At 34.1% G+C, this 26,843-nt stretch overlaps 2 protein-coding genes across 2 annotated transcripts in view; one reads left to right on the top strand and one right to left on the bottom strand.

The window, feature by feature from the left end:
- LOC144980126 (uncharacterized) overlaps positions 1-13,388 on the top strand; it is a 102,733-nt gene extending 89,345 nt beyond the window's left edge. Inside the window, exons 52-60 of the mRNA XM_078927673.1 lie at positions 136-189; positions 907-942; positions 1,992-2,027; positions 3,140-3,352; positions 3,864-4,020; positions 6,270-6,385; positions 8,424-8,498; positions 9,091-9,303; positions 10,841-13,388. Coding sequence (XP_078783799.1) covers positions 136-189; positions 907-942; positions 1,992-2,027; positions 3,140-3,352; positions 3,864-4,020; positions 6,270-6,385; positions 8,424-8,498; positions 9,091-9,303; positions 10,841-10,984 — 1,044 coding nt within the window. The 3' untranslated portion in view covers positions 10,985-13,388. The remainder of the gene's footprint in view (positions 1-135; positions 190-906; positions 943-1,991; positions 2,028-3,139; positions 3,353-3,863; positions 4,021-6,269; positions 6,386-8,423; positions 8,499-9,090; positions 9,304-10,840) is intronic.
- Positions 13,389-16,235: 2,847 nt separating this feature from the next.
- Positions 16,236-26,843, bottom strand: part of LOC144980127 (uncharacterized protein C05D11.1-like) — a 42,669-nt gene continuing 32,061 nt past the window's right edge. Inside the window, exons 19-23 of the mRNA XM_078927674.1 lie at positions 26,493-26,732; positions 24,473-24,566; positions 22,845-23,005; positions 20,249-20,401; positions 16,236-19,633 (exon numbers count right to left, since the gene is read on the bottom strand). Of these exons, the coding sequence (XP_078783800.1) occupies positions 19,573-19,633; positions 20,249-20,401; positions 22,845-23,005; positions 24,473-24,566; positions 26,493-26,732 (709 nt within the window). The 3' untranslated portion in view covers positions 16,236-19,572. The remainder of the gene's footprint in view (positions 19,634-20,248; positions 20,402-22,844; positions 23,006-24,472; positions 24,567-26,492; positions 26,733-26,843) is intronic.

The following is a 26,843-nucleotide window of genomic DNA, read 5'->3' as shown; positions in this document are numbered from 1 at the left end:
TAACAAAGAAAAAAAAATGATAACTTCTATTTTATCTTATCGCTTTCTCTTTAAAATGAGTTGGTCAGTCTGCAATGTTTTGAATATCATGTATGATAATACAATTATTGTCATGCTATGTGTTTCTCCTTCCAGGGACCTGTTGGACCTCGTGGACCACAAGGATCTGATGGCATGCCAGGACCACCCGTAAGATGCTATTTATTAGACCATTCTATATTTACCAATCCGTGCAATATTGTCATCAAATTTGGTTCAATTTATCCGAACTTTTATGCTCTCCAGCAAAGCAAAATAAAAAAAATTTTTAAAAATAATATATTGTTTTTATATAGTGCCTTACCCTGTATATCAACAAGCTCAAAGCGCTTTAAAAAGTTTTCAAAGGATAAAACTTTTTTCGAAACATATACACATGTATGATGAACAATTTATAAGTTATGACCTTGGAAACAGAACTTTTCAATCATTCCACATTTTGTTAGTTTCCTAAAATCTTGATAATATTTTACTGGCTTCATTCTGATTAATTGATAATGCATTTTTTTTTTGTTTCTTAAAAAATGTGTAATAAGTACCTTTAAGTATCTTTAAAAATTATTTGATATCAAGGACTCATTCAAAGAGTCCCAATTATTTTTGTCGATTGTATATTTTTTAAAAAAACCCCAAAAAACTCTACTCTTGGCTCCTTTTAAAATTGTAAGATATATTTGTTTTCTAATCTCTGTCTATATATGTCATGCATAACCTTAGGATTTTCATATCAATTATATTGCCATTCTTGAAAGATAATTTATTTATGATATTTCGCTTTTGTTTTGTTTTCTTTTTCTTACTTTGTTTTGTTTGGTTTGGTTTTTGTTTGTGGTATCTAAACATTTATGTTTGTCATTTCTTTCTCAGGGTCCAGAAGGACAACAAGGTCCCAAGGGAGAATATGTAAGTTGTGCTATATATTTGTGTGGAAAATCATTTCATTCTTGATCTCTCACATTGCCAGATATAGTATTATCAACATAAGTCAATATTAACCTGTATTCGTATTTGGAAAAAAAAAAAAAAAGACATGGTATTCAATTTTTTAAAAAAATTGTTATCAATGGGTTTAATCTATTCTCGTTGGTAAAGCTTTTTTTTTTAATTTTAAGTCCCTCCATGTTTTTGTTCATCATCCATTATTGCTTGTACTCTTGAGCATGTTGCTGGTCAGCTGTCTCCACATATCACGATCCTCTGTGGTGTGCATGAATTTTGCGTTGCTTTCAAAATCACTTTTGGCCATTCTTAGGTTATTTAAATATGTCATTCTCTGTCGTCCTCTATCTCTCTTTCCTCCAATCATCCCAGATGTTACCAACTTTTCAATTCTGTCCATCTCTTCTTCACATATGTCCCAGAAACCGTACCTGCCTCTTTCTTATGATTTTTGTTAAGGATATATTAATAAAGTTGTAGAATGGTAGACTGTTGAAACAGTTCATTGTGTCCTTTTCACACACATACAGCCCCCATCCGGATTACTTTATAAAGCATTACTTAGTATTGATTTCCAGCTCAAGTTCTGGTGGTCTTCTTCACCACCAGATTCCCCAAACCCGGTTCACTTTTGTACACCATTTCTTGCTTTTCATCCAGAATCTGTCATGACAATTTTTACTTTGTGCAAACAACTTTATCTGGTAAACTGCTCCAAAAGTGGATCATGAGGTCATATGTTTTTTTTCTTGTAGACCATCTCTCTGTTGTGTGCTGATAGTTATATTTTTTTGTTTTGAACATATCTTGTAAACATTTGATTGTGTTCTGCCGTAACCCCCCCCCCCCCCCAAAAAAAAAACAACAAAAAACAAAAAAAAACCTGGATTATTGTTTGAGGAAAGGAGGGGTGGGGGTGGTATGACCAATACAAAAATGAAGATGATTATGTAATCTCATATTTCCACTCCATTACTCTTAAATAATTTGATTTCTCTACTTGTTTCTACCAGGGTGTCACAGGACCCAAGGGAGAACATGGACCAGTGGTAAGTTAAGTACAAGGGAAAGAAAGATTCCAATTTGGCCCTAGTATTCAAAGGGTTTCACACTTTATAATGATAAAGCTGCAAATAGCATGATAAATTACTGATTGGGTGGCATTGGTGGCTAGCATTCATGTTTTTGTTTTAGGCTCTCTTTACACCTTGGCCTCCTAGATTCTTTTAAAGTGCTTTGGAGCACATTAGGAGTAAGAGGACGTTGTGATATATAAATGCTCAATTAAAAAAAACAGACTAGAGATTTTATATAGCGCAATATCCACTTAAATGTGCTCAAAGTGCTTTACAAAGGGTCCCTGACCAACAGCAGTACGGAACATGTATAACGAGACATAACGCCTGTTAGGCGATATTACAATTTTTCTGACAGAGACAATGCTGTTGACAGCCAGATTCTCATTTTACACCTGAGTATGGTGAGAGAATGTAAGTAAAGAATCTTTTCCAAGGACTCAACTATGTGCTGAGCAAGGCTCGAACCCAGAACCTTTCGATCCAAAAGCGAGTGTCATACCACTTGACCACATAGCCGCACCAGATCATGGAGACATCCGGATTGTGGAGTTTTAGATTAGAGAGACCTGACTGTCATTAAATTCAGATAATATCTTTAGACTTAACTCTTTTAGTGCCATTGGCCGCACTGTGCGGCCAGAGCAAAATCCGTTCTACTGGCCAATGGCCGTACAGTGTGACCGGTCTTGAAAGGCAAAAATAATAATGTAGTCCAATCCTACTTTCTACAAAAGTACTATAAATTGAACCAATGGCGTCATTTCTTTCATCAGAACATTCAATTGGCCCTAGGGGAGTATTTTAATTGAGATTTTGCGCCGAGAATTCAAATGTCACTCATTCTCATGCTGCCTTGATCAGGTGTCAGCCATTTTGTGACACAAATACGAATATAGCCTAATTGCTGAAAGAGTTTTAAAAAAGTCAGTTTATGAATCAACATAATGCAATACTGAAGAGATATGTCATAAATCCATATATGCAAATATGATAGCAAGACTGTAAGGTGAAGACCAGATATGATAACCATGAAAACTGATATTATGTGTGTTCCCCCCCCCCCCCCCCCCCCATTTTTTCAGGGCCCACCTGGTCCCCCTGGCCAGTCAGGAGATGCCATGGGATTCTCACCCGATGAGATTCCAAGAGCCCAAAGAGATCAGGGTACTAACAGAAGGAAGAGGAAGAAGAGGAGGAGGAGGAGGAGAGCTGTGGAGCCCACGGATGTGGACGATGACCTGAGGGATGTGAGGTCCAGACTCTTTGCCAAACAACAGTCAGGAATTGACATTCAGGTGATTAGAACAGAATTGTCAGATACCACCACATTGCATGATATTAAACGATAATAATAAATATACATTTATATTGAGCTTATGCTGAAGCTTGGAAGCACTTCACATTGACCATAAGTAAAAAACATTACACACTGCAGATTCGGACATACGAACACGCATCCAATTACACACACACTCACACACATCCATATACACACTGTCCATAAATATGGTACTCACACACATAATAGATGTGTGATGATGAGCACATCACATCTTTTGAAACTAATACAATTGGATTTGAATTTGAAAAATACGTGACAAATATCTAGAGGAATTTGAAAAAAAAAATTGCTTCATCCCTCAACATGAATACCCAATTTTAATTTCTTTTTCCTTTTTTCTCTTCGTTTGTATTTGCTCCATGCAATAAGTAACTCATTATTGTATTTCATTGAAAAATGTGATAGTATTATTGTGTTTTGTTTTTTCCCATTAATTTAAATAGTCCATGTTTATATTACTGTAGGTTGGAGAGGTGATCCAGCAAGTATCCAAGGTGTTGTTGAATCACGTTGACCAGCTGAAACAGGAAGTAGAAAACATCAAGTACCCCGATGGCAAGAGGGAAAATCCAGCTCTCACTTGCAGGGAGATTAAGATGGCTCATCCACAATTCAAGAGTGGTGAGACTTAGTATAACAATTTATGACCAGTTGTCTCAAAACGGATCAAATTCATGGCTAAAATATTTTTAATTTTAGAGCTCAACTTTTAAAAATTGAGTCAGAATATAGGCCTATGCCTTCTTTAAGGAAAGATATTATTTTCTTGAGCTTGAAAAATATTAAGTTTCCTATTCTGATCTTTATGACTTGTAAAATCCAGTTTCCTCATCTCGTTCATTCTGGCATAATACTTGTTTGATACAGCTGGTCACATATGTAACTTGTCTCTCGTCTCCTAACCAAAGGGACTAGTATCAATCCTGGCTGATCCCCCTTCATCCCTGCCACCAGTGATGGGTAGCTGGGTTTGATAAATTTAATGGGGGAATACATTGCAACAGAATAGTATCCTATTAAAAGGATAGCGAGCAATTGCCACTGTCCATTCCTGCAGAAAGGGGAATACGGTTTTATATAATAATAATAATAATAATAATAATAATAATAATAATAACAATAATAATAATAATAATAATAATAATAATAATAATAATAATAATAATAATAATAATAATAATAATAATAATAATAATAACAATAATGATAATAATAATAACAATAATGATAATAATAATAATGAAGCATTTATAAAGCGCACACTTCCACTGAAAGGAGCTCAGGATGCTATGAAAAAAAAAAAGGATTACAGTGACAATCAGTCAATAGTTAATCAATGCACAAATTAAAATATACAAATACAATGGACTAAAAGGCACGGGTTGAAAGGTTCAGTTTTCAGATTCTTGCTAAAAATTTCCAATGAAGAGCTGGATATAGTTTTATAAAACTTTTGCTATTCCATAATAAAGAAAGATTTACTGTTAAATTTGTTTGAAAATTATCTTATTTTAAGCAATAAAGAGTCAGCAGATCTCAATGCTCACACTTGTTTATAGGAAGAAGTTAGGTCTTGGATGTAAGGAGGGGAAATTTCGTTCATGGATTTATATGCATAACAAAGAATCTTAAAATCAATTCGGAACTTTTCTGGCAGCCAGTGGAGGGATTTTAGAAGTGGTGTTATATGTTCATTTGATTTAATGAGGGATGTTTTTCTGGCTGCCAGTGGAGGGATTTTAGAAGTGGTGTTATATGTCTGTTTGATTTAGTGAGGGATGTTTTTCTGGCTGCCAGTGGAGGGATTTTAGAAGTGGTGTTATATGTCCGTTTGATTTAGTGAGGGATGTTTTTCTGGCTGCCAGTGGAGGGATTTTAGAAGTGGTGTTATATGTCCGTTTGATTTAGTGAGGGATGTTTTTCTGGCTGCTTTGTTTTGAACTTTTTGTAATCTGTCTATAGAGTATTCAGGGCAGCTGACAAGAAGGGCGTTGCGATAGTCAATTCTACTAAAAACCAAAGAAGACATTTCTCAAATGAAAGTTGCAAGATTTGATTGCATTGGAAAGATGGTCATTCACTGACAAATTATCTAATAAAACACCAAGATTATGAACATCGGTTGATGAAATGTTGACATTTGTACCAGCGATATCAATACAATGGGATAACATTTGTGGTGTACTATTCTTTCTTCCAAACTTGATCATTTCTGTCTTATCTTCGTTTAGCTTTAATGTGTTAGCAATCATCCAAATTTTGATCTTTTTATGCATGCCTCAATCCTTTCGATTACTTCATTTTCACTTTTTAATGTGACAGGACAATTAACCAGTAAATTTTTGACCAATCAAAACATGGAATTGGTGACACACCTTTACAAATGCTCGGGCAAACATAGTTGATTGTTTATAAACACTAACGTGAACTGATGTCCTGATTTGGATTTTGAATTAAATTTTTTTGTTGTATTTTTCACTCCAACAGGGCAGTGAGTCATGCACAATCAAATTAGATAATCAACAATATTGGTTCTTCAGTTTAACCATTTTCATCACTGTCATCAATGTATTAACTCACTCAACCCTAACACCGACTATATCCGTAGTTTACCTGGGTTACTTTTACCCCATGCCTATTTATTACATTTTTATGAGACAAATTATAGGCGTAGTATCAAAGCTAATGTTTTTTAGTTTTTGCATGTTAATGGTAGTTGAATAAAACTATCTATGTACATGCTCATTTTTAATACATTTTTTCCAATTTTGAAAATCTCTAGGGTTGAGTGAGTTAACCACCACCATCAACACATTGTCTCCATTCTCATTACTGTCATAACCACCATCATTGTATTCTCCAATCTCTAGGCTGGTATTACATCGACCCCAATCTTGGCTATGTAGATGATGCCATTCAGGTATGGTGTAACTTTACCGTGGATTACACTGAGACTTGTGTCTACCCAACACAGAGGTCCAAGGCTGTGAGTACTCTAGATTATCGATCATTCTCTCAGTAGTAGTAGTAGTACTACAGTCCACTCCGGATAATCGCAACTCGGTTAATCGCAACATTTTCCAATAAACGGAATTGATTCTATATAAAAGTCACTGGTTAATTGCAACAAACTTTGGTTAATCGCAACAAATTTTTGCCCTCAAATAGTGGCAAATTCCAGAAAGCAAGCAAACAAAATATGATTAAATTTTATCATGGATGAAATTGTGGCAGGTTGAAGAGAGAGCGGGATTTAATGCTACAGTAGTGTGTCACCGCTCTATTAGAGACAAAAGAGGGGTAGCAGTATGGGTTTGTAATGGCATCTGTGGCGAGGGGGCTGGGCATATTCTTGACAACAAGTAGATAATGACAGTTGTAAAGTGAGACTGGGCAAGACCCTTTGTTTTGGGACTGACAACTGTGCATTGTGACCAACGAGTTTGGTGAGAGCTTACTGTCTCTCATCACGGCTAATCTCTTTGACTCTTACAAATGTTGAGATCAAAAGCGTGAAAGTTAATCCAACATGAATAAGATGTCGACTTGCATCAAAGCTGCTTTTGCTTGACAAAATCTATAAAAGGCAGCCATATAATTTTTATTTCAATCAAATTACTCAGTCTGTGGTGGACTAAGAACATGATTTACAACAAAAGGTTGGAGTTTACAATACTTATGTAAAATGTTGCAATAGTGGATAGGAAACTCAACTTCGGTTAATTGCAATATTTTTGCCGATCCCAAGGTGTTGCTATTATCCAGAGTGGACAGTAGTAGTAGTAGTAGTAGCAGTAGCAGTAGCAGCAGCAGCAGTAGTAGTAGTATGAGCCGATTTTTTTGAATGTTTTTGTCTTTCTTTCTGCTTTGTCTGGCACTATTTTATAAACATCTTTTCAGATTTTTATCGTACTTCAATGCCTATCCCCAAATTTGTTACTTAAATCATTATAGCCATTTTAAGCCATTTTCTAGCATAGGTGACCAATTGCTATATCCAGCTAACTTGATTAGAAAGTTGTAAAATAAAAATTTTAAGCTATACCAATTATTAAGCTGCTGAGACAGGGTCTTCTGATCAGCTATGGTTAAGGGAGTCGGTCACTTTCACTGTTTCTTATATAGCTCTATGTCTGCTTTCTATTTCCATGTTGCTGTCTCTACTTGTTTTGGATTTAAATTGCTCCTTTTTGTTTATCCTGGTCCTGGCGGGGAAGCTGTCAAATGTTTTTTCCTTTTTTTTTCTTCTTTTTTTTTTTTGAGAGATAACATTTTTTCATTGAAATTATATTTCTGTTATTTATTATTTTAGTTTTGAATATATAATTGCCCTTTGTAAACATTTGAGTGTATCCTTCTCTTGTGCCTGGATCGGATTTTTTTGGGTTAAATAACAATATGGGTACATTAATAGAATTATCATGGAATCCTCTTTTCCCTATTTGACTAGTCCCCTTAGTCTGAAAATTCTTTTGGCACTTTCAACTTCTAATCTATAACTTTTCCCTAATCATCTTCCTTTTTACTGGCACTTAAATGACCTATACGTGTTGCTAGTGCTGTAGTCCATCAGAGCCATTCGGCCCATAGAGCCCGAGTATATCCCGGTTTCTATAAACGGACAATAGCAATTGCTTGCTATCCTTTGGATAGGATGTTAGTCTATTGCAAAGTACTTTCCACCAAATGTAATAGACTCGGCTACCCATTCACTGCTGGGTGGACAGGGGGGTCAGAATCGATCACAATCCCTTTTTGTGTGAAGCAAGTGCTCTACCAACTGAGCTGTCAGAGACCCCCTCTCGCTAGTGCTGTAAAACCCCTAAAAACAAACAAGCTGTTGAGACTATAGAAATGAAGTGAAACATCTACTCATTATATATATTATATATTATATATATATATATATATATATTATATATTATATATATATAATATATATATATATATATATATTATATATATATATATATATATATTTATATATATATATATAAATATATAATATATAATTTTGCTTTCAGGGTGCTGAAAGGTTCATCCCCAAGCAGCAGAAGAAAAAGTTGCCTTCCTTCAAAAATCTCAAAGGAGGTTCTGCAGTAAGTCGCATTGATTTATATATGTAGTTTAAAATGAATCTATCAATTTTGCTATTACCTGACATCATGTTTTCATCAATAGCACAGTAACGATCATAGTTTTCCTGATAATAACCATAAAGCAAGGTCTGTTCCTATGACCAGAGAAATTATGATTTGAAAGAAAGTTAGTCTTGCCACAAGTGGTTTAAAGACCTTTTAAAAATGTGACCAATCATTTTAAAAATGACATTATGTTGGGGCGAACCACAGGACATAATTGAGTATTTATTCTCATTATGTCTATTTTTTTGTCATTAAATCTGATATTTTTTGGGGGTCATTAAATCCGATATTTTTTTGTCATTGAATCCAATGTTTTTGGTCAATGAATCCAATTTTTTTCTCTCTATAAAATCCAATTTTTTTGTCATTAAATCCAGTATTGGTATTAGTATTTTTTTCCATTAAATCCAACATTTTTGTCATTAAATCCAATATTTTTCTTATCGAGTCAAATATTTCCTTGGGTCTAAACTTGTTTGAATTCATTGTAAAATGATTAATAGAAGTCTCCATTTTAACATTTATCTATTTATTTTTCTATTTACAGATCAAATACATCAGCACCATCCAGATGAACATGCTTCGCATGTTGTCTGACTACGCCACCCAAACATTCACTTACTACTGTACCAATTCTGTGGCCTGGTATGACGACAAAGCAGGAGGTCTGGAAAATGCCATCAACCTGATTGGAGATAATGACTTTGAATTCAAGACAGCCAACTTTAAGGAGAAACAGGTTAAACATGATGGTTGCAAAGTAAGTAGCCTTACCTACTCTAAGAGCTTGCTATTTATGAATTAAACATGTTATTTATCATCATATTCAAAATAGGGGGATGAAGTGGCCGAGTGGTTAAGGCATTGCACTGTGACCCGGAAGGTCCTGAGTTCAAGCTCCGCTTCAGGCACTTTCATTTTTCTTCCTTGGGCAAGATTATTAACCCCTAATTTGCTCACAATGGACAATATGGGTGATTCCTGTTGACATCAGACATCCTGTTTGATGGATTATCTATATTCCTTCATAGGTGCCTAGGCGACGGGATCTTATGGTGCCATTGCGACAGGGCGTAATATTTTATTTTTAAAAAATTCAAAATAGGTTTTACTTCCTCTTCTTTTTCAAATAGTTCTACGGGCACTGTGAGTCTGAGTTTTACCGTTCATGTACTTCTCAGATAACGAAATTCAAACGATTTTATTATCACTTTTTGTTGAGATGTGATTTGCTTTAAACATAATGATTGAAATTATGAAAAAAATATTAGGTTTTTTAGTCATTTCCTATAGTATTGAGATTTTTCCTTTATGTTATAAAAATGAAAAGATAACACTATGCACTGGAATTGTGTTACATCTGCATGGCCAACACAAACCTTATAGGTTTGGCAACGATTCAGGCTGTGACATCAAAGTTGTGCATAATTAACTCGTTTGAAATATGAATCATGTGAAAAGTAAATGGAAATTAATTCTTTTCAGGCTAGCAGTATCATGGATATTAGTGCATTTTGATCATGGAAAGTTTGTTAACAAAATCAAAGAGGAAAAAAGATAGTAGATTGAATTTTCTTTGGTTTATCAATTAAAAAAAATTTTTTTTTCAATTTATTATTTTTTAGAATAAGGGTAATGTCTGTATTATCGGTATCTAGGTGTAGGTTGCTGACCATTTCGAAATTGTTATCCAGGAGCACAAAGAGCCCATCTAAATCTAATAGAGAAAAGAATAAAATACAAAATTGCATGTTTTGCTTACAATTGCCTTTACCATACATCACCTGAATACCGTGAATGCCTTGTCGGGGAATATAAACCAACTCGATCTCTGCGATCCGGCAATTCTTCGCTATTGGAGAAAAACATTCCAAGAACAAAGTTTGCTGAGCGTGGTTTTGCATTTTTGGCTCCAGTCGTATGGAATTCTTTACCACCTAAAACCCAACAATGTGAAAGTCTACCAGTCTTCAAACGACATTTAAAAACCAATCTTTTTGTCAATCTGCTTATCGTGATTATATGTGAAGTTCGAACGCGATATGTGTGTGACTGTTGTAGTGATTCTGTAGTCGAATGAATGAACTTGTGTGATACCAAAAAAAAAACTATTGTAAAGCACCTCTGAGCACTATTTGTGGATACTGGCGCTATATCAAATAATAATAATAATAATAATAATAATAATAATAATAATAATCATCATAATAATAAATTTAAATGTTGTAAATCTGTACATAATTATATATTTGTAACAATTATTTGATTTTTACATACTATTTCCATTTCTTTTCCAGGGAAGAGGTACTGAAGGCTTCACAGTATTTGAGATAGTCACAAGAAAGTTGGAACGATTGCCAATCATTGATTTTATCCCCACAGACTACGGCGTACCAGGACAGAAACTTGGATTTGAAGCAGGCCCCGTCTGCTTTCACTAGTCACATCTAAACAGTCAATATGCTTTTATACAATTGCCTGGCTTACTTTATTGTCAGCTGATTGATAAAAGTGTTTTTGGTTGTTTCTTGTGAAATTCTTGTATCTTTTGTGAATCGTTTAAATTTTTTTCCTTTCTATTTTATAAAAGAAAAATTGTTCTTTGTTATAATGATGTTATAAAAATACTCCGTCCATATTTTTTTTTTCTTTCAATCAAATCATTTATTGAAATAAAAGCTTTATCAAATTGAAATCTTTTCTTTTAATGCTTGTGAGGTTATTCTATTTTCTTTATGAAAACAGGAAAAAATCTGTTTTAGCGAGGATGGTATGAATGATATTACATATATATGATATTGATATATTTGTATGTATTATTATATATATATGTGTTATTGTCGTTTTGGCTGCAATGAATGTTGATGTTTCTTTTTTTTTCTTTTCTTATTTTAAAAAGTTGGTTAAAATTAATTACTCTTCGGTGAAAACAGATTTATGTGATATTACTAATCCGTCCAGGCATATTTCAGTGTTAAGTTTACCTCATCCAGGTCACAACTTTTGTTCTATTGGATGTGCACATATTTGTTCTACAGTCTCAGTGTTGGACACTGTGTGAATTTTTATATTATTGAGGTCCTGTAGACTTACACGACTTCATGAAATCTCGTGGTCGATATAAATTTTATCCTTATCTTTTTTCTTCATATTTTTTGAAGAAAGAAAATTAATAGGATAAATTTTTAAAGTAAAGAGCAAGAAATTAAAATGGTTTCACTGAACTCTTCCGAAATAAATAAATTAGACGTTCCAAATTTAGTGCATTTTAAAACTTGCATCCATGGAAGAATCATACTCTGATACATATTTAAAGATTGATTCTATCTTCATATATATTTTTGGTACAGATTAAAATTAAATTCTAAAACTTGGATAATATTTTATATTTCTCTGAACATTTTAGTTGATGAATTATCAGATTTAGTGATGGTCTTTGACAACAGAAACATTTTCATATCTTTATGACTCGAGTATATATAGTTTCCTATGTCATTCATGATTTCTAGTTATTTGTTGCAATTATTATGTTGAAACAATAACAGGCAGATCAAGACGTTTAAAAGAAATGATCTGCACATGTTGATATGGGTTGTTTCTATTTTTGTATTTAATCACCCAGAATACTTCATTTCTGTCTATCTTTCACTCTGTAAGCTGTATAGATAGAATGAAATTGACTTCACTCAGGTCTTTGGTATTGTTTTTTGCCATCCACGTTTATGGGTAATTCTCACTAAACCGTATTAACCAGACTATAAAAGTACATGGTTACACATAGTTTTGGTGTGTTGGTCCGTTATACTTTCGGATGGCAATGTTGTGAGCTTCTTAGCCAAGCGCATCCTATCTATAGATGGGCAAACAATCAACAGCCTATTCCTTGTAGGTGTTCAGTGTGACATTTTGATTGAGAGATGAGTAGACCATTGTGTTGTGACCTGGTGTGACGTACACGCACTGGAATGCCAACCTCTCCTTTTATCCATAAATCTTTTTTTATCCGAGGCTGTAACTGTAACTATTGTCAGTATAATCAACGCTCAAACCTAAAAATCTAACCAATTTTTTTTTTTTTTTCATGTCATCGAGATTTTTAGTTTTTACAAAACTGATAACTTTATTTGAAGACTTAAATTTTCAATACATTTATTCTTTTAAACTAGCTTAAAAATAGTTTTGAGTTTTTTTGTTTTTTTTTGCTTGTTTGTTCATTTGTTGTTTTTTTTTATAGATAAATTTTCACCAGCAAAAGTTAAGTCAATTAAAGCTGTATCAAAAGATATCAATTGTCACTGAAAAGAGAAAAAAGTTTTTTAAAGACTATAAGTCTTTATTTCTAGTACATAATAGTAGGCTCCATTTATAGATGTAAAGAAATGGAAAAATCCATCGTTAGGTGATAGAAATAGAATTGACAATGATAAACCAAACATCCCAGTGATAATAATAATAACTCTTATTTATATCCAATCTTTGGTGGCATTGAGTGACTCGAAGACGGCCCTGTCATCCCCCTTTTTAATGGTAGAATTTTTTTTGTTATTGTTGAAAAATTGAGAAAAAACAAACAAAAAACAACCAATAAAAAAAAGATAAAAAAAGAATAACCCATAAGTTGTGTTTATGTGTGTGCTTATGTCTGTATGTATGTATGTTTTAACTGTACTGTAATTCTTTTATGTAATTAAATGGTTCACATGATTTTTTTTTTTAATTATTAAAATCTAAATTTAATTATTTTTTTTTGGTATTAATTGGGTCATATAAAGCTTATCACAAACCCTTTGTATCATCTCGTCAGTGTCAGGAAAATCCATCAAAATAAAAAAAATTAAAAAGTAATTTTCTTTTTTGTGTGCTTTTTATTTTGAAAGTGGTACATTTATAGATACTTTGTATGTATTTGGATGCTTACTACATGTGCCACTATGTAGTCTTGTGATATGAAATTTGCCTTCAGATCATGATAAGATAGTAGTGTGAAGATCAGGATGGCTAAAGCCTTTCGGGCACCGGGTTGGATCTCCATTCCGTCACAAATCTTGGATGTCCTACGCTGATGCAACGTTCGCTAGTAAATGTGGTGGTGTTCCTGTTCTCATCCATAAAAAATTTGTAATTAAAAATGTAGTCTAGTGACCCCTTGATAACCAATTGCACACCAAACGGTCACTTTTTGGTCAAACAAGCCTTTCTGGAATACTTTTGTCTGTTTTCTGAGAACCCCAAAATACAGGATTGTTCACATTTAAAAAATTTTAAAAACAAACTTAGGCTGGTGTTCAATTTTGTCAAGCATCTGTTGGCCCATGGCAACCCTTTCCGTTGTGTGTCGGTCAGTGAATAAGTGATGTGTTTGTACTTTGTATGGTGTCTGTTTCAATTGTTCTCTGAGGATTCGATGCAGTGACTCACAGGGTATGTCAAGCTCAAAGTGATCTATGAATAGATTTTTTAGGTTTTTCATGAACTAAACTGAATGCTGAACAATGTCCGCATTTTCAGATGTTGATTGAATTTGAGGCCGCCTGCTGTGTACTGCTTTCAAGGGCAATATTTTGTTCCAAGGTTTGAATCGAACCATATTTATTGAAGTGGGAAGACTACCTCCAAATGGTAGCCTTACTTGGCACGCTGTTCTTTTTAGCCTTTTCAAGTTAAACTACTTGACAATTGCACTTTGTGTTTTCTTTATGGAATTGGTTTTGTGAAACGTTTGCACAACAAAAACTTGTGGAGATATGCGGAACTGATCATTTTTCCATGATAGGTTCGTTGTATAACGATTTTATGTAATGCCGATATATGTAGTAACTTCCTTTCAAATTTGATGCAAATTGGTTCATAAACACGAAAATTATAGGGGGGTTTGGGTTTCACGTTTTTGGAGTCAGTAGGTAGATGATTTATGAGAAAGAAATATCATCTCCAAAAAAAGATAAATCCATCTGTTTCATCCAAGATTAAAAACTCCTGGTGGATGCAATACAATACTCGCTGGATACGAGCATACTTTCGAGAGATGCCAAAAACTGTGCTAGAATCCCAGTGTGCCGAAATCCGATTTGCATGGGATGGCTTTACAGCGCATGCAACACATTTAGGTCATAGCAGCGCCAGTAAAAAAGGAAGAAATTTGGATAGCAAAAACATTCTACATGTAGAATTAAAAGGACTTGAGAAAAAAGTATGACAAAGGGGAATGGTACAAATAGGTAACAGATGTAAATTCCAAGAGCACACTATCAGTGTACTTTGAGGTTACCTAAAAGTCTCACCCAGACACCAGCAAAAGATCCCACTTAGAGTACTTAGAGGAATACATTCAAATGTTTACAAATCATATGTTAGAAATAATAGTACATAACGGAGAGATGATTTACAATGAAAAAAATATCTCCCAAACTATACATTTGACTATTTGGAGAGAAAGATAAAGGGAGTAAATGTGACTCATAAATAAGGGAACAACACAAAACAAATGACGTTTCGGCCTTTTTCAAGTAACCACGGAATAAATATATATATATATATATATATAATATATATATATATATTAGATTGTTATAATAGTATAGATGTGTGCGTGTGTGTGTGCGTTCAAGGGAAGAGAGAGAGAGAGAGAGTGCGTGACAAAGAGATGAAGTAATGAGATCAAAACTATAACAAGAATAAGGTAGGGGGACAGGGAGAGGGAAGGTGTTATTGAAGAATTCTAGAGGGCGATAGTGTTATTATTGGCCCCCTACCTACCCTCTTATATTATTGCAGAGTGTACTGGAATTTGATCCAGAATCCAGCGAGTATTGTAGTCCACTAAGCCACATGGAAAGGACAAATTATAAAGGGAGATATTTGAATCTGCATTATTGTTCAATTCTTTTTATTTTTCCATTTTTGACCTTGCATAAAACTTAATTGAAAATAGTTCTTTGTGGTTTCGTTCAAGAATGCAGTTAAGCATTTTCAGGTTATAGTAGATAGTTTAACATAAAAAGAAAAATAAAGTAAAAGTATTTTTAATTTCTTCAATGTCTTTAGATAAGCCGTTTTCAGTTTCACTCGATTTCACTGTAATAAGGAAAACAAGATCTTATGTTTATTCAATTGATATTTCAAATGAAACCGAGTCAATAATGACTGGGTGGGGATCCTGACCTCCCATAGTGGGCAGGGAGGTACATGCTGTGTCTTCTATCCCCCTGTACCTGTTTTCCAATTGTTTCCTGTCATTGTCTTGGAATGAGATTACTTAGTTTTGTCCTGACCCCGGCCGGGGTTCCTTGGCTGGGAGGGAAACAGTCGAATGTATAGTTATAGTTTTGGGAGATGATATTTTTTTCCTTGTAAATCATCTCTCTGTTATGCATTGTATTATGTTTAGTTTACATATTATATTATATGATTTGTAAACATTTGAGTGTATTCCTCTTAGTAGGGACCTGTGCTTCTGTCTGGATGAGACTTTTAGGTGATCTCAAACTAAGTACTTTGATAGTGTGCTCTTGGAATCTACATCTTTTTCCTATTTGAACCAATTCCCCTTTGTCTCATCTTTTCTTTTGTGCTTTAATTGTAATTCTAGAACTTTTGACTATCCCATTTTCTTCCTTTTTACTGGCGCTGATATAACCTTAATGTGTTGCAAGCGCCGTAAAACTCTTAAAAACAAAAACACCGAGTCAATAATGAATATTAATTAACTTTCAACACCTTTATTGATAAGGTTAAAAAAATGAGTATAATCATAATAAATGTACAATTCCAAATTCAATTCATGCATAGAGGTAAGTGGCTAACAAGAACAGAACATGTCAGCATAAAAGGAAAGTATTGCTGCAGATAAAGTAACAGAAGAACCACATAACAGAGTTATTAGAGACGTCAAACGTGTTTGATTTTGTCTTTAAGGGTTTTATGCCCTTGCAACACACGTCAAAAATGAAAAACAGAACAAAGATTTACAGCAGAACTATGTATAACAGGTCTGGATATAACAGGCACCAAGTTATAACAGGGTTTTTAAAAACATCCCAAGCCTTTTTTCTCCGTCTTCGCCTTTGTTAAAATTGACCAGCTTTAGCATGGACTTTTAAGAGCCTGATCCGTCTTTGCCTTTGTTAAAATTTACCAGCTTTAGCATGGACTTTTAAGAGCCTGATCCGTCTTTGCCTTTGTTAAAATTTACCAGCTTTAGCATGGACTTTTAAGAGCCTGATCCGTCTTTGCCTTTGTTAAAATTTACCAGCTTTAGCATGGACTTTTAAGAGCCTGATCGGTTAAAACGAGGGTGTCGAAACCTACCGTACCTAGTATCTCCCAAATACAATGCACTAGCCCACATTACGCTCGGGTAAGCCTACAGCTAATGGCAATAGACAGAGCTAGGCTAGGCCTAGTTCGTGAATACTGTGTCAAGTGTGGGCTACTTACAACTATACAATTTCAGTATAACATCGGCTTTGCTGCAGGTAGATATGTGTGTAGCACAAAACACACACACAACGGGTCAGCTTCAAAGTTTGAGAGAAAGCCACTACAAGTGAAAAAAAATTATTATGATTTAGGCCATTTGGGTTGTTTGATGCAGACCAAAGGTCCAGAAAACTGTTGGCAGAAGTTAAAATGAGAAAACTGATTTATTATGGACACATTCGGAGACACAATACCAGCCAAAAATCAGTGCTAGAAGGAAAAGTAGCTGGCAGAAAGGCACGGGTGGGGCAAACCAAGGAAGTCCTGGATAGAAAATGTGTAGGCAACAACTGGCAAAAAGATAATCGACTGCTTGGTAATGGCCCTTGAGCTTTCCATGACAGGGAGACGGAACTCTGGTAAGGTAAGGTAAGGGTTGTTTCCCTTGACATTCGGCTACAACAGAACTCGGCTATAATAATAACAACAGGGATTTTAGGCTAGTCTCACCATGCCTGTTATACTGATGTCCCACTGTACTTTGCACATCGTTAAATCTTAATCTAATGATAGTACACATTTGTAACCCACAACCTCAAAACAGTATAGTGCACATTGGTTACAACAAAGTCGACGGGACTGGTGGTCAATGTTAGTTATAATAGGTTTTGCTGTATCCAAGGCCGTAGTATCTTTATACTTAATAGAGAAAAGAATGCCAAATTTGATGATACTGAATACTTAATTGTTCGTTTCATTGAGTTTGTTTTATTTTTTTTAAATATTTGCAAGCAACATACAATTTCAATCAATTAGTGTAAAATTTTGGGGAAGAGAATGAGGGGATGACCATCTTTCGATGCCAATTACGTTTGTATATTATGTGGGTGTGATCATGAATCTGAAATTTTCCATCAACGGAAAGGTAATTCTAGCACAAAATCACAATTTCACTGAACCCCCTTCCCGCTGCCTTTAAAGCAAACACAGCTGAGCAACAAATCGTGTTTACAACAAAATGACAACCCAAAATTTATCCACATTTCCCTCAAGTTCAGAATAGCTTCTTAAACTGTTATCAAATTTATTTGATAACAAAATTATCAATAGAAAAGCAGAAAGAAAAAAAAATTAATAAAATTTTAAGTAAGAATTAAGAAAAAACATTGCCCATAACTCATGAAATCAATGAGCATTAATTGTTAAAGGAAAGTTAATTGTCAACCAAACGATGAAAAATTTACCTCCCGTTTTCCGGTTTAGGAACAATACAGCAACCAGCAGCCATAGCCATTTCTACATTCATAATGGATTGATTGATGATTGGAATACTTATTACGTAAAATCTAAAGGGCCCTCTTGTCAAGTACATATTTTTTTTTATAAAGTCCTTCAGAGCCACTAGGCCCATGGAGCCAAGAGTTTATCCCAGTTTCTTTAGTGTGAAACGGAAATGGATGATACCAATTGCTTGCTACCCTTTGGATAAGAAGATAGTCTATCGCAAAGTACTTTCCACCAGATCTAACAAACCAAGCTACCCAATCACTGCTGGGTAGATTGGGAGGTCAGAAAAAAAAATCTTGACTTCCCCCAGGATTGATCTCAGTCCCTTTGCGTGTGAAGCGAGTGCTCTACCACCATTAACTGAGCTATCAGGACCCCCTTTGTCAAGTAAAGCAAATCAAAATTTAAATGTTAGTCCTAAAGAAAAGGAATTAATTAAGATTTTGCACATCTCCTGATTTAATTAATGTAAAACTATTTGTTAACATTATATCGTCAATCCAAATTTAAAGGTTACTATGTCCCAAATTTGAGATTTTTGATAAGCTAGGCAGAAGTCATCTTAAAAAATCCTTTATCAATTTTTTAATTAATTGCTTCAGTCTTTCAGAGCCATTAGGCACATGGTGCCAGAGTTTATCCTGGTTTCTATAGCATGAAACAGACAATAGCGATTGCTATCATTTAGATAGGACACTAGTCTATTGCAAAGTATTTTCCACCAGATCAAACAGACCCAGTTACCGAATCACTGCTGGGTGGATAGAGATAGTTGATTTTTTATTAAAATCTCTGGAGTTCATACGAACAAATTTGTTTCATTCTTTTTATAATAGTGAAATCAAGAGAATTAAAATTTAAAATAGCTTGATCCTTATATTTGAGGTTTCTACATAACGGCGAAGCAGAAGAAGAGGAAGGTAAACGTTCAATCTCAAGTAATGAATGACTACAGACTATTTCTTTTTTTAATTTTGTTATTGAGACTAAATGTAACAACTCATCATTGGGCATTGGTTTGATTGATAATGATGTGAGCTGATAACAATATAAAAAGAAACAATTATAACTAGAAAAATTTATTGACAAAATCCGAGAGAGAAAAAACACCAGCAAAAATTATCTTAAAGCTAAAACGGCAATTTACAACTGAATGTCGATTCAACAGGAAATTAAAAAAAAAAAAAAATTGGAGTAAATGATTTCAACAAATAACTTTTTGTATTTTTGGGACTACAAAACTTTGAACAACCCTGAGGATGCAGACATGAACTAACTGTCTAACAAAGGCTTCCCCTTCATTGCAGCAATCTCGTCGTCATTCTCACAGGTTTGTGTAGGCGGAATCCTCCAGGCTGACTTCTGTCAAATCCATGCCTTGATGCCTGAAGGTAATATTATATATTATTAATAATAATAATAATAATAATAATAATAATAATAATAATAATAAACAATAATAATAATAAAAATTATAATAATAATTATAATAATAATAATAATAATAATAATAATAATAATAATAATAATAATCATACTTTTTTCCACTTCAAAAATGATTTTATTTTTTGTATCGACAATATAAATACATTATAAAATGGTTACTTGAGAGGAATATAGTGATTTCTGAGCCAGAATTGTAATCATAAACTGATTAATGGTGTTATCAAAACCATCCCTATCTTAATTGCTCCTCTTTCAGCACCACGACACAAACATTGCTGCTGGAAGCCTGGAAAAGTAAATCATGATGAAAAAAAAATTCAATACAAGCTCAGTAATTTTAGTAAACTCTTAAAAACATTCCTATTCGGGCTTTTGAATAGAAATAGTATTTGCATTTTGTGTTACGTAATGTCTTTCTATGTGTAGTGCCTTAGAGAACTTTGTAAATTCTGCGCAATGTATAAATTAATCATTACATTATAACTAATGCTGGTTTTTATCTACAAGTTAGAGGGTGCCGTTTAGCTCCTAAAAAAGATAATAAAAACACATACTCTTTGAAATGTTCCATAGTGACCTTGACCTTGGTAGGGTTGACACAGATGGCGCTGCAAGTCTTGTTAGCTTCAAATAGAGGTAGAAGATAGGTCACCCCGACCTCTGTCAGATCCTCCAAAGTCACTTGGTACACACGCCCCAACATATCTCTGAAATAAGGCAAGGGTGAGAAAAAAACACATGATAGTAATGTGTTAGGAAATCTCTGTCAAATTTTTAAAATACAAACCCCCCCCCCCCCCCCCCCCCCCCCCCCACCACACACAAAAAAACCCTACAATTTAAGCAGTTGTATAGCACTATCCACCAAAAGTGCTCAAAGCACTTTACAGGGGGTCCTTCCTTAGCCAACAGCAACACTTAACATTTAGGATGACTAGACATGACGCCTGTTGGGTGATATTACAATTTTTTTGGACAGAGACAATGTTGTTATTGGTCAGGTACTCATTTTATACCAGACTATGGTGAGAGAATGTGAGTAAAGAGTCTTCTCCAAGGACAACTTTGCACCGCTCAGAGTGGAACTCTAGAACTTTTGTTCCAAAGGCAAGTGTCATATCACTAGACCACATAGCTGTACACAACAACAAAAATGATGATGATGATAATAATAATAATAATAATAATAATAATAGATCTTTATTGTCCATAAATATGGCAATTTGTCATTTAGTTACACTTGTTATAACGTTAAACGATAACTGTAACATTGAACAGATATTTCACTCCTACTTATTTTCTTTCTCTCTCTCTCTCTCTCTCTCTCTCTCTCTCTCTCTCTCTCTCTCTATTCCTCTCTGTCTTTCACGCGTGCGATATACACAACATAAACATATTCATTTCGTTTTCAATTTGTTACGATTGTGGCAATTCGACACCAAAAATTATCATCATTATCAATTGGTCAGTTAATCTTACACTAAATAAATTAATCAGTTAATCAGTTAACGAATCAATCCTTGGTTTTTCTGTACCATATGAAATATTCAAAATTTTGATTGCTGATGGAACGAACGTTGATTTATACTTGTTAGTTCTACATTTAATCTGACAAAACCTTCTCCCAGATGGTAAAAGACTAAATTCATGGTATAAAATATGTTTTTTATTGTTGGTAATTGAGAATGCTTTCCTTTCTATTGCTTTTCCATGAATTCTTTCTACTCCATCAAGAGGATGGTTTATTATTTTTGATGCCTCTTTGATAGATTTTGAAATTTTTGATTTATCTTTAAGTCGGCATCCTCCAAACCACATGGTGCAGCCAAACGCAATTACAGTTTTAATCAATGAGTCATAAACTCTTAACATAGTTTTCTTCCTTACTTGAAATGTTCTCAATTTCCTTAGGATGTATAATCTTTGGGCAACTTTCTTAGATATTATATTAATATGTTGAGAGAAATTGAGGGAACTATCAATGGTTATTCCTAAATATTTAAAATAGTCAACTATCTCAACATCATCTTTACCGATCGCCACACACTTTAAGTCGTTTCTATCTTTCACACCAAACACCTGTTCTTTCGTTTTTTCAACATTTAATTCAAGCTGATTTTGTTTACACCAATCGGTGAATATATTTATTTGTTTGAAATAATTCTTTTCGGTAACTTTATCTTTTAATAAGCCAAGAATAGCAGTATCATCTGCATATTTCACTATAAAACAATTTTCAAAGGATGGTCTGCAGTCGTTGGTGTATAAGATGTACAGGATTAGGGAACTCACGCAGCCTTGGGGACATCCGTTCGACAACGTTCTTTTGTTGGAGATATGTTCACCCAATTTTACACATTGCAGTATATGGGTCAGAAACTCTTTATACCATTTAATAAAGTAGTTTGGAATATCCATGTTGCACAACTTTTGAAGCAAAATATCTGTGTTCATGGCATTAAAAGCTGACGAAAAGTCGACAAACAGGATTCTGGCGTAATTCGAGGGCGTTTGGTCAAGGTGTTTTGAGATCGAATTTGTGGCGGTTAATAGTGCGTCTTCTACACTGAGATGTTGCTGGTATGCAAATTGATACGTATCTAGCAATTTCAGGTCATAACATTTTTGTAGGAGCTCAGATTTTAAAATTTTTTCTAAACATTTCATTACAAGCGATGTAAGCGCCACTGGACGGAAGTCGTTCAATACGGTCGGACAATGCTTTTTTGGAACTGGAACGACAATAGATGCTTTCCAAAGTACTGGCACTGATTGTTCATCGGTTGACCTTTGAAAAAGTTTTGTATAAGGTATAGCCAGTTGTTGGTGACAGTTTTTCAAAATAGTTCCGGTAATGTTGTCTGGTCCTGGTGCTTTATGTTCTTTACATCTCCGGAAGAGGGAGCTTACAGTTTCTTCTTCAACATCTGGAGGTGGCTCATTGATGATGATGATAATAATAATAATCATAATAACAAGCACATATATAGCCTTTATTCCATACATAGGCGCTGAGTACAACCAACAAAATTTTAAAAAGGAGAAAAATTAAATGTTAACCATGCATGAATTTGATGATAACCTCGTCATTAAGGAGCGATAAAACAAAACAAAATAGAAAAGAAAAATAGAAATAGAAAAACAGTTTACTTGTCGTAAGTGTGGGGTACCCCTTGGAAGTAGGTGAGTAGCGACTGCTCGGATGATTTGAGCACCGTCTTCTGCTCCTCGACCAATTCAAACACAAGACTTGACTTGGCTGCCTCTAGCTCCATCTGTGTGAATGCCTGCTCTCCACTCAGGTACTCGTTCTAAAGGATGGAAATTGATAATGGTGCTGCTTTATTAAATTGAAGCTTACATTCAACTTCACATTGTTATTTATTTCTCCGAGCTTCGAGCAGGACAAGTTACATAAATAAAAATAGGAAATTGTATGGAAGCTTTAATTCAATTAACGAAAACAGATATGTGGACGTTTCGGGTTTTCCCTTTTATCAACAAAACTGGATGAATAAAACATTAAAGACGATTGAGAGATGTGAGAATGGCGTTGTCAATTAACGACATTATCTGGGGCAGCGTGGCTCAGCGCAACGGTCTTTGCTTCGTACCCGAAAGGACTGTGTTTAAATACCCACTGCATCGTGTGGCCTTGACCAAGTCACCTTGCCCAAGCTCAGCTAGCGGCGATGCACTGAGGCTGATGCCTGAGTCATTCCCGTCTTCCCTTGGAACAGACCCTAGAGACAAATTTCACCAATGGGATGAATAAAGGGAATTTTATTTTACTTTATTTATCTGTTTTGGCTTATTACACTGAAGCTTCCATTTCAAAACATTTCTAATCAAAATCCAAAGAGCTCCTGAGAGTCATTTTATTTCTCAAAGTGTATCATCTACCTTTGCTTGAAGATAACCAAAAATTTTTTTAAAAAATGAATCAAACTTCAAAACAAAAGAAAAAAAAATACCAAAATAAAACTGGAGCATTTATATAGTGCGATATCCTCTAAACTGGCTCAAATCACTTTACACAGGGTCCCAAGTAAACAAGAGGCATAATTACAATTTTTTTTTTTTCAACAAAGACAACACTGTTCACACTGCCAGCTACTTATTTTACACTTGTGAACGGTGAGAGAATGTAAGTAAAGAGCCTTTTCCAAGGACTCAGCTTTGCGCTGCTCAATAATAGGACTTCAATCAGCGACCGTCAAGTTTGAAAGAAGACCACAATGTGTAGATTACGTTGTTTGATGTCATAAAAGATGATTATGATATGGGACCATTGGTAAGGGATTGATGTTTATGTCTGTACATTTTCTTCTTTTTTTCTTTTGGAGGAGGGGGAGGGGAGGAACATTCATTTCTTGATTCGTTTATTCACTTATTCATTTGTTTATTTAACTCTCTACTTACCAGCCATTTTTAGAATTTCACCCGAAAATTCACACCCACCCAACACAAAAATAGACTTTTCCAAATCAAACAAAAAAGTAACAAGTGCATTCTATACAGAATGTTGTTCAGCAAAATGAGCTCTACAACACAGTGTTTAGCATTTATAGTCGTAATCAAAGCATTTTCTTTACACTTTGTGATGTACAAGAGAAATCAGAATGAGAAAATTGTAGATTGCATCGTAACGAATGTGACAATTTTCCTATGGCTGGTAAGGGGAGGGTTAAACAATCAATAAAGAATAATCCCATCTCATCTCTTATCTCAAAATACACATTAAAACGGTATAACATCAACACACAACAACCACTGACCACGATGGCCAAGGCTTCTTTGTAAGGGTCGTGGACGGAGGTGGCTTTGGTCAACATGAAGAACAGGAGGCCTGACTCCGTGTCACAGTAGAGGCTGCCAGGATTAGATGACAAAAAAAAAAAAAAAAACATTTAGATCTAGGTAATAAATGTGTAATGTTTTCTAAAAGGTCAAGGAAGAAGTACGGTAAAAAGAAATAGCAAAAATAAAAGCTATCTGGGTTTTTAAGTAATGTATTTATGTTTTAATCATTCTTTGTTGTTGGCTGAAAAAGCCCCAAACGTTCCGTGTTCGGTATTTTGTTCTTTTTAAAATTATTTTTATTATAATTATTATTTGATATAGCGCCAGTATCCACAAATAGTGCTCAGAGGTGCTTTACAATAGTTTTTTTAGTATCACACATGTTCATTCATTCGACTACAAAATCACTACAACACACACACATATCTTGTTCGAAGTTCACATAGAATCACGATAAGCAGAATGAAAAAGATTGGTTTGAAGCTGTTATATTCATTTTTGCTTATTACTTTTTAAAGAAGAATATAATTCTTGCTGGATTCTAGCACGCTCATATGTTTAGACGATGCCATCACTCTGTTACACAAAGTATGGATCCAGTCCTCTGGAAGAGTGGTTTTACACTTCCAATGAGATTGGAACCAGTTTTTTGACATCACATTTTTGTTCCCTTTTATGATGCAAAGCAAAGCACGACAATTGAATGAAAGGGAATTTATAACAAAACAATGTAAATAAAACTGACTTAAATCATAAACAATAAATATTTGTGCTTTACTCATCACTTCTATACATGTGTTATAGAGAATATGAAAGTGAAAGTAGACCGTTAGAAAGCAGCACAAGTACAACTTAAAGATTCTTGTGGCTATGTGGTCTAGTGGCATGACACTTGCTTTCGGATTGGAAGGTCCTGGGTTCGAGCCTCGCTCGGCGCATAGTTGAGTCCTTGGAGAAGGCTCTTTACGCACATTCTCTCGCTGTACTCAGGTGTAAAATGAGTACCTGGCCGTCAACAGCATTGTCTCTGTTGAAAAAATGTTTAATATCACCTAACAGGCATCATATCCCATCCTAAATGTTAAATGTTGCTGTTGGCCCTTGTAAAGCGCTTTGAGCATGTTAAGTGAATATTGCACTATATAAAAGCTCAATTGTTTTTTGTTACTTTTTTTAAATTATTTTTTTTTTTAGATTCTTAAATGCTCCTTATGATACAGCTCTATGTGCATAATAGCACAACTAGGGGCCTTTCTCAAGGTCTGAAATACAAATCCTTACTAGAGAAGAGCTGATTTTATATATTTTTTTTTTTGGCGAGGTTTTTCTTGTCTTTTTATACATGCTTTATTGGTCATTTTCATACACACCTTTTCAGTTTTGCAGATTCATTCCGACCACCCTTCTTAATAATAATAATAATAATAATAATATAATAATAATATAATAATAATATAATAATAATAATAATAATAATAATAATAATAAATAATAATAATAATAATAATAATATATAATAATATAATAATAATAATAATAATAATAATAATAATAATATAATATATAATAATAAATAATAATAATAATAATAATAATAATAATAATAATAATAATAATAATAATAATAATAAAAAATAATAATTAATAATAATAATTAATAATAATAATAATATAATAATATAATAATATAATAATAATAATTAATAATAATAATAATAATAATAATAATAATAATATATAATAATAATAATAATACAAATAATAATAATAATAATAATAATATAATAATAATAATAATAATAATAATAATAATAATAATAATAATAATAATGATAATAATAATATCTTTATTGTCCATGAACAAACATAAATGAAATAAAAAGGGCAAAATCCCCCCTCCCCCCCAAAAAAACACACACACACACACACACACACAAATATACACGCACAAACACTCACCCACTCTATATAGTAAAGGAAGTGACAACTACTCACCTATAGTTGTAGCTGAGACCGAGTCCTCTGATTCGTTTCCACATGGGACCCTCACACTGGGTCAGGTACTGAAGCAACACCATCAACGCTGGAAGGTCTTTGTGCTGTGGGTCTTTGATGCAAGGAACGGCTTGGATCAAGAACGACGACTCGATCTCCTTCAGGCCGACGATGACATGACGATGGGATGGATTGGTGGGAGGTGGCCGACTAAACTCTGATGTCCTGGCTACACTACAACTGTAATATTAGGAAAGAGGACATGACGATGGGATGGATTGGTGGGAGGTGGCCGACTAAACTCTGATGTCCTGGCCATACTACAACTGTAATATTAGGGAAGAGGACATG

The sequence above is a fragment of the Berghia stephanieae genome, chromosome 9, assembly GCF_034508935.2.
Source record: "Berghia stephanieae isolate SIO BIC M18660-M18661 chromosome 9, UCSD_Bste_1.3, whole genome shotgun sequence".
Lineage (NCBI taxonomy): Eukaryota > Metazoa > Mollusca > Gastropoda > Nudibranchia > Aeolidiidae > Berghia > Berghia stephanieae.
Note: the sequence above shows the minus strand (reverse complement) of the source record. Positions and strands in the feature narration are given on the sequence as shown.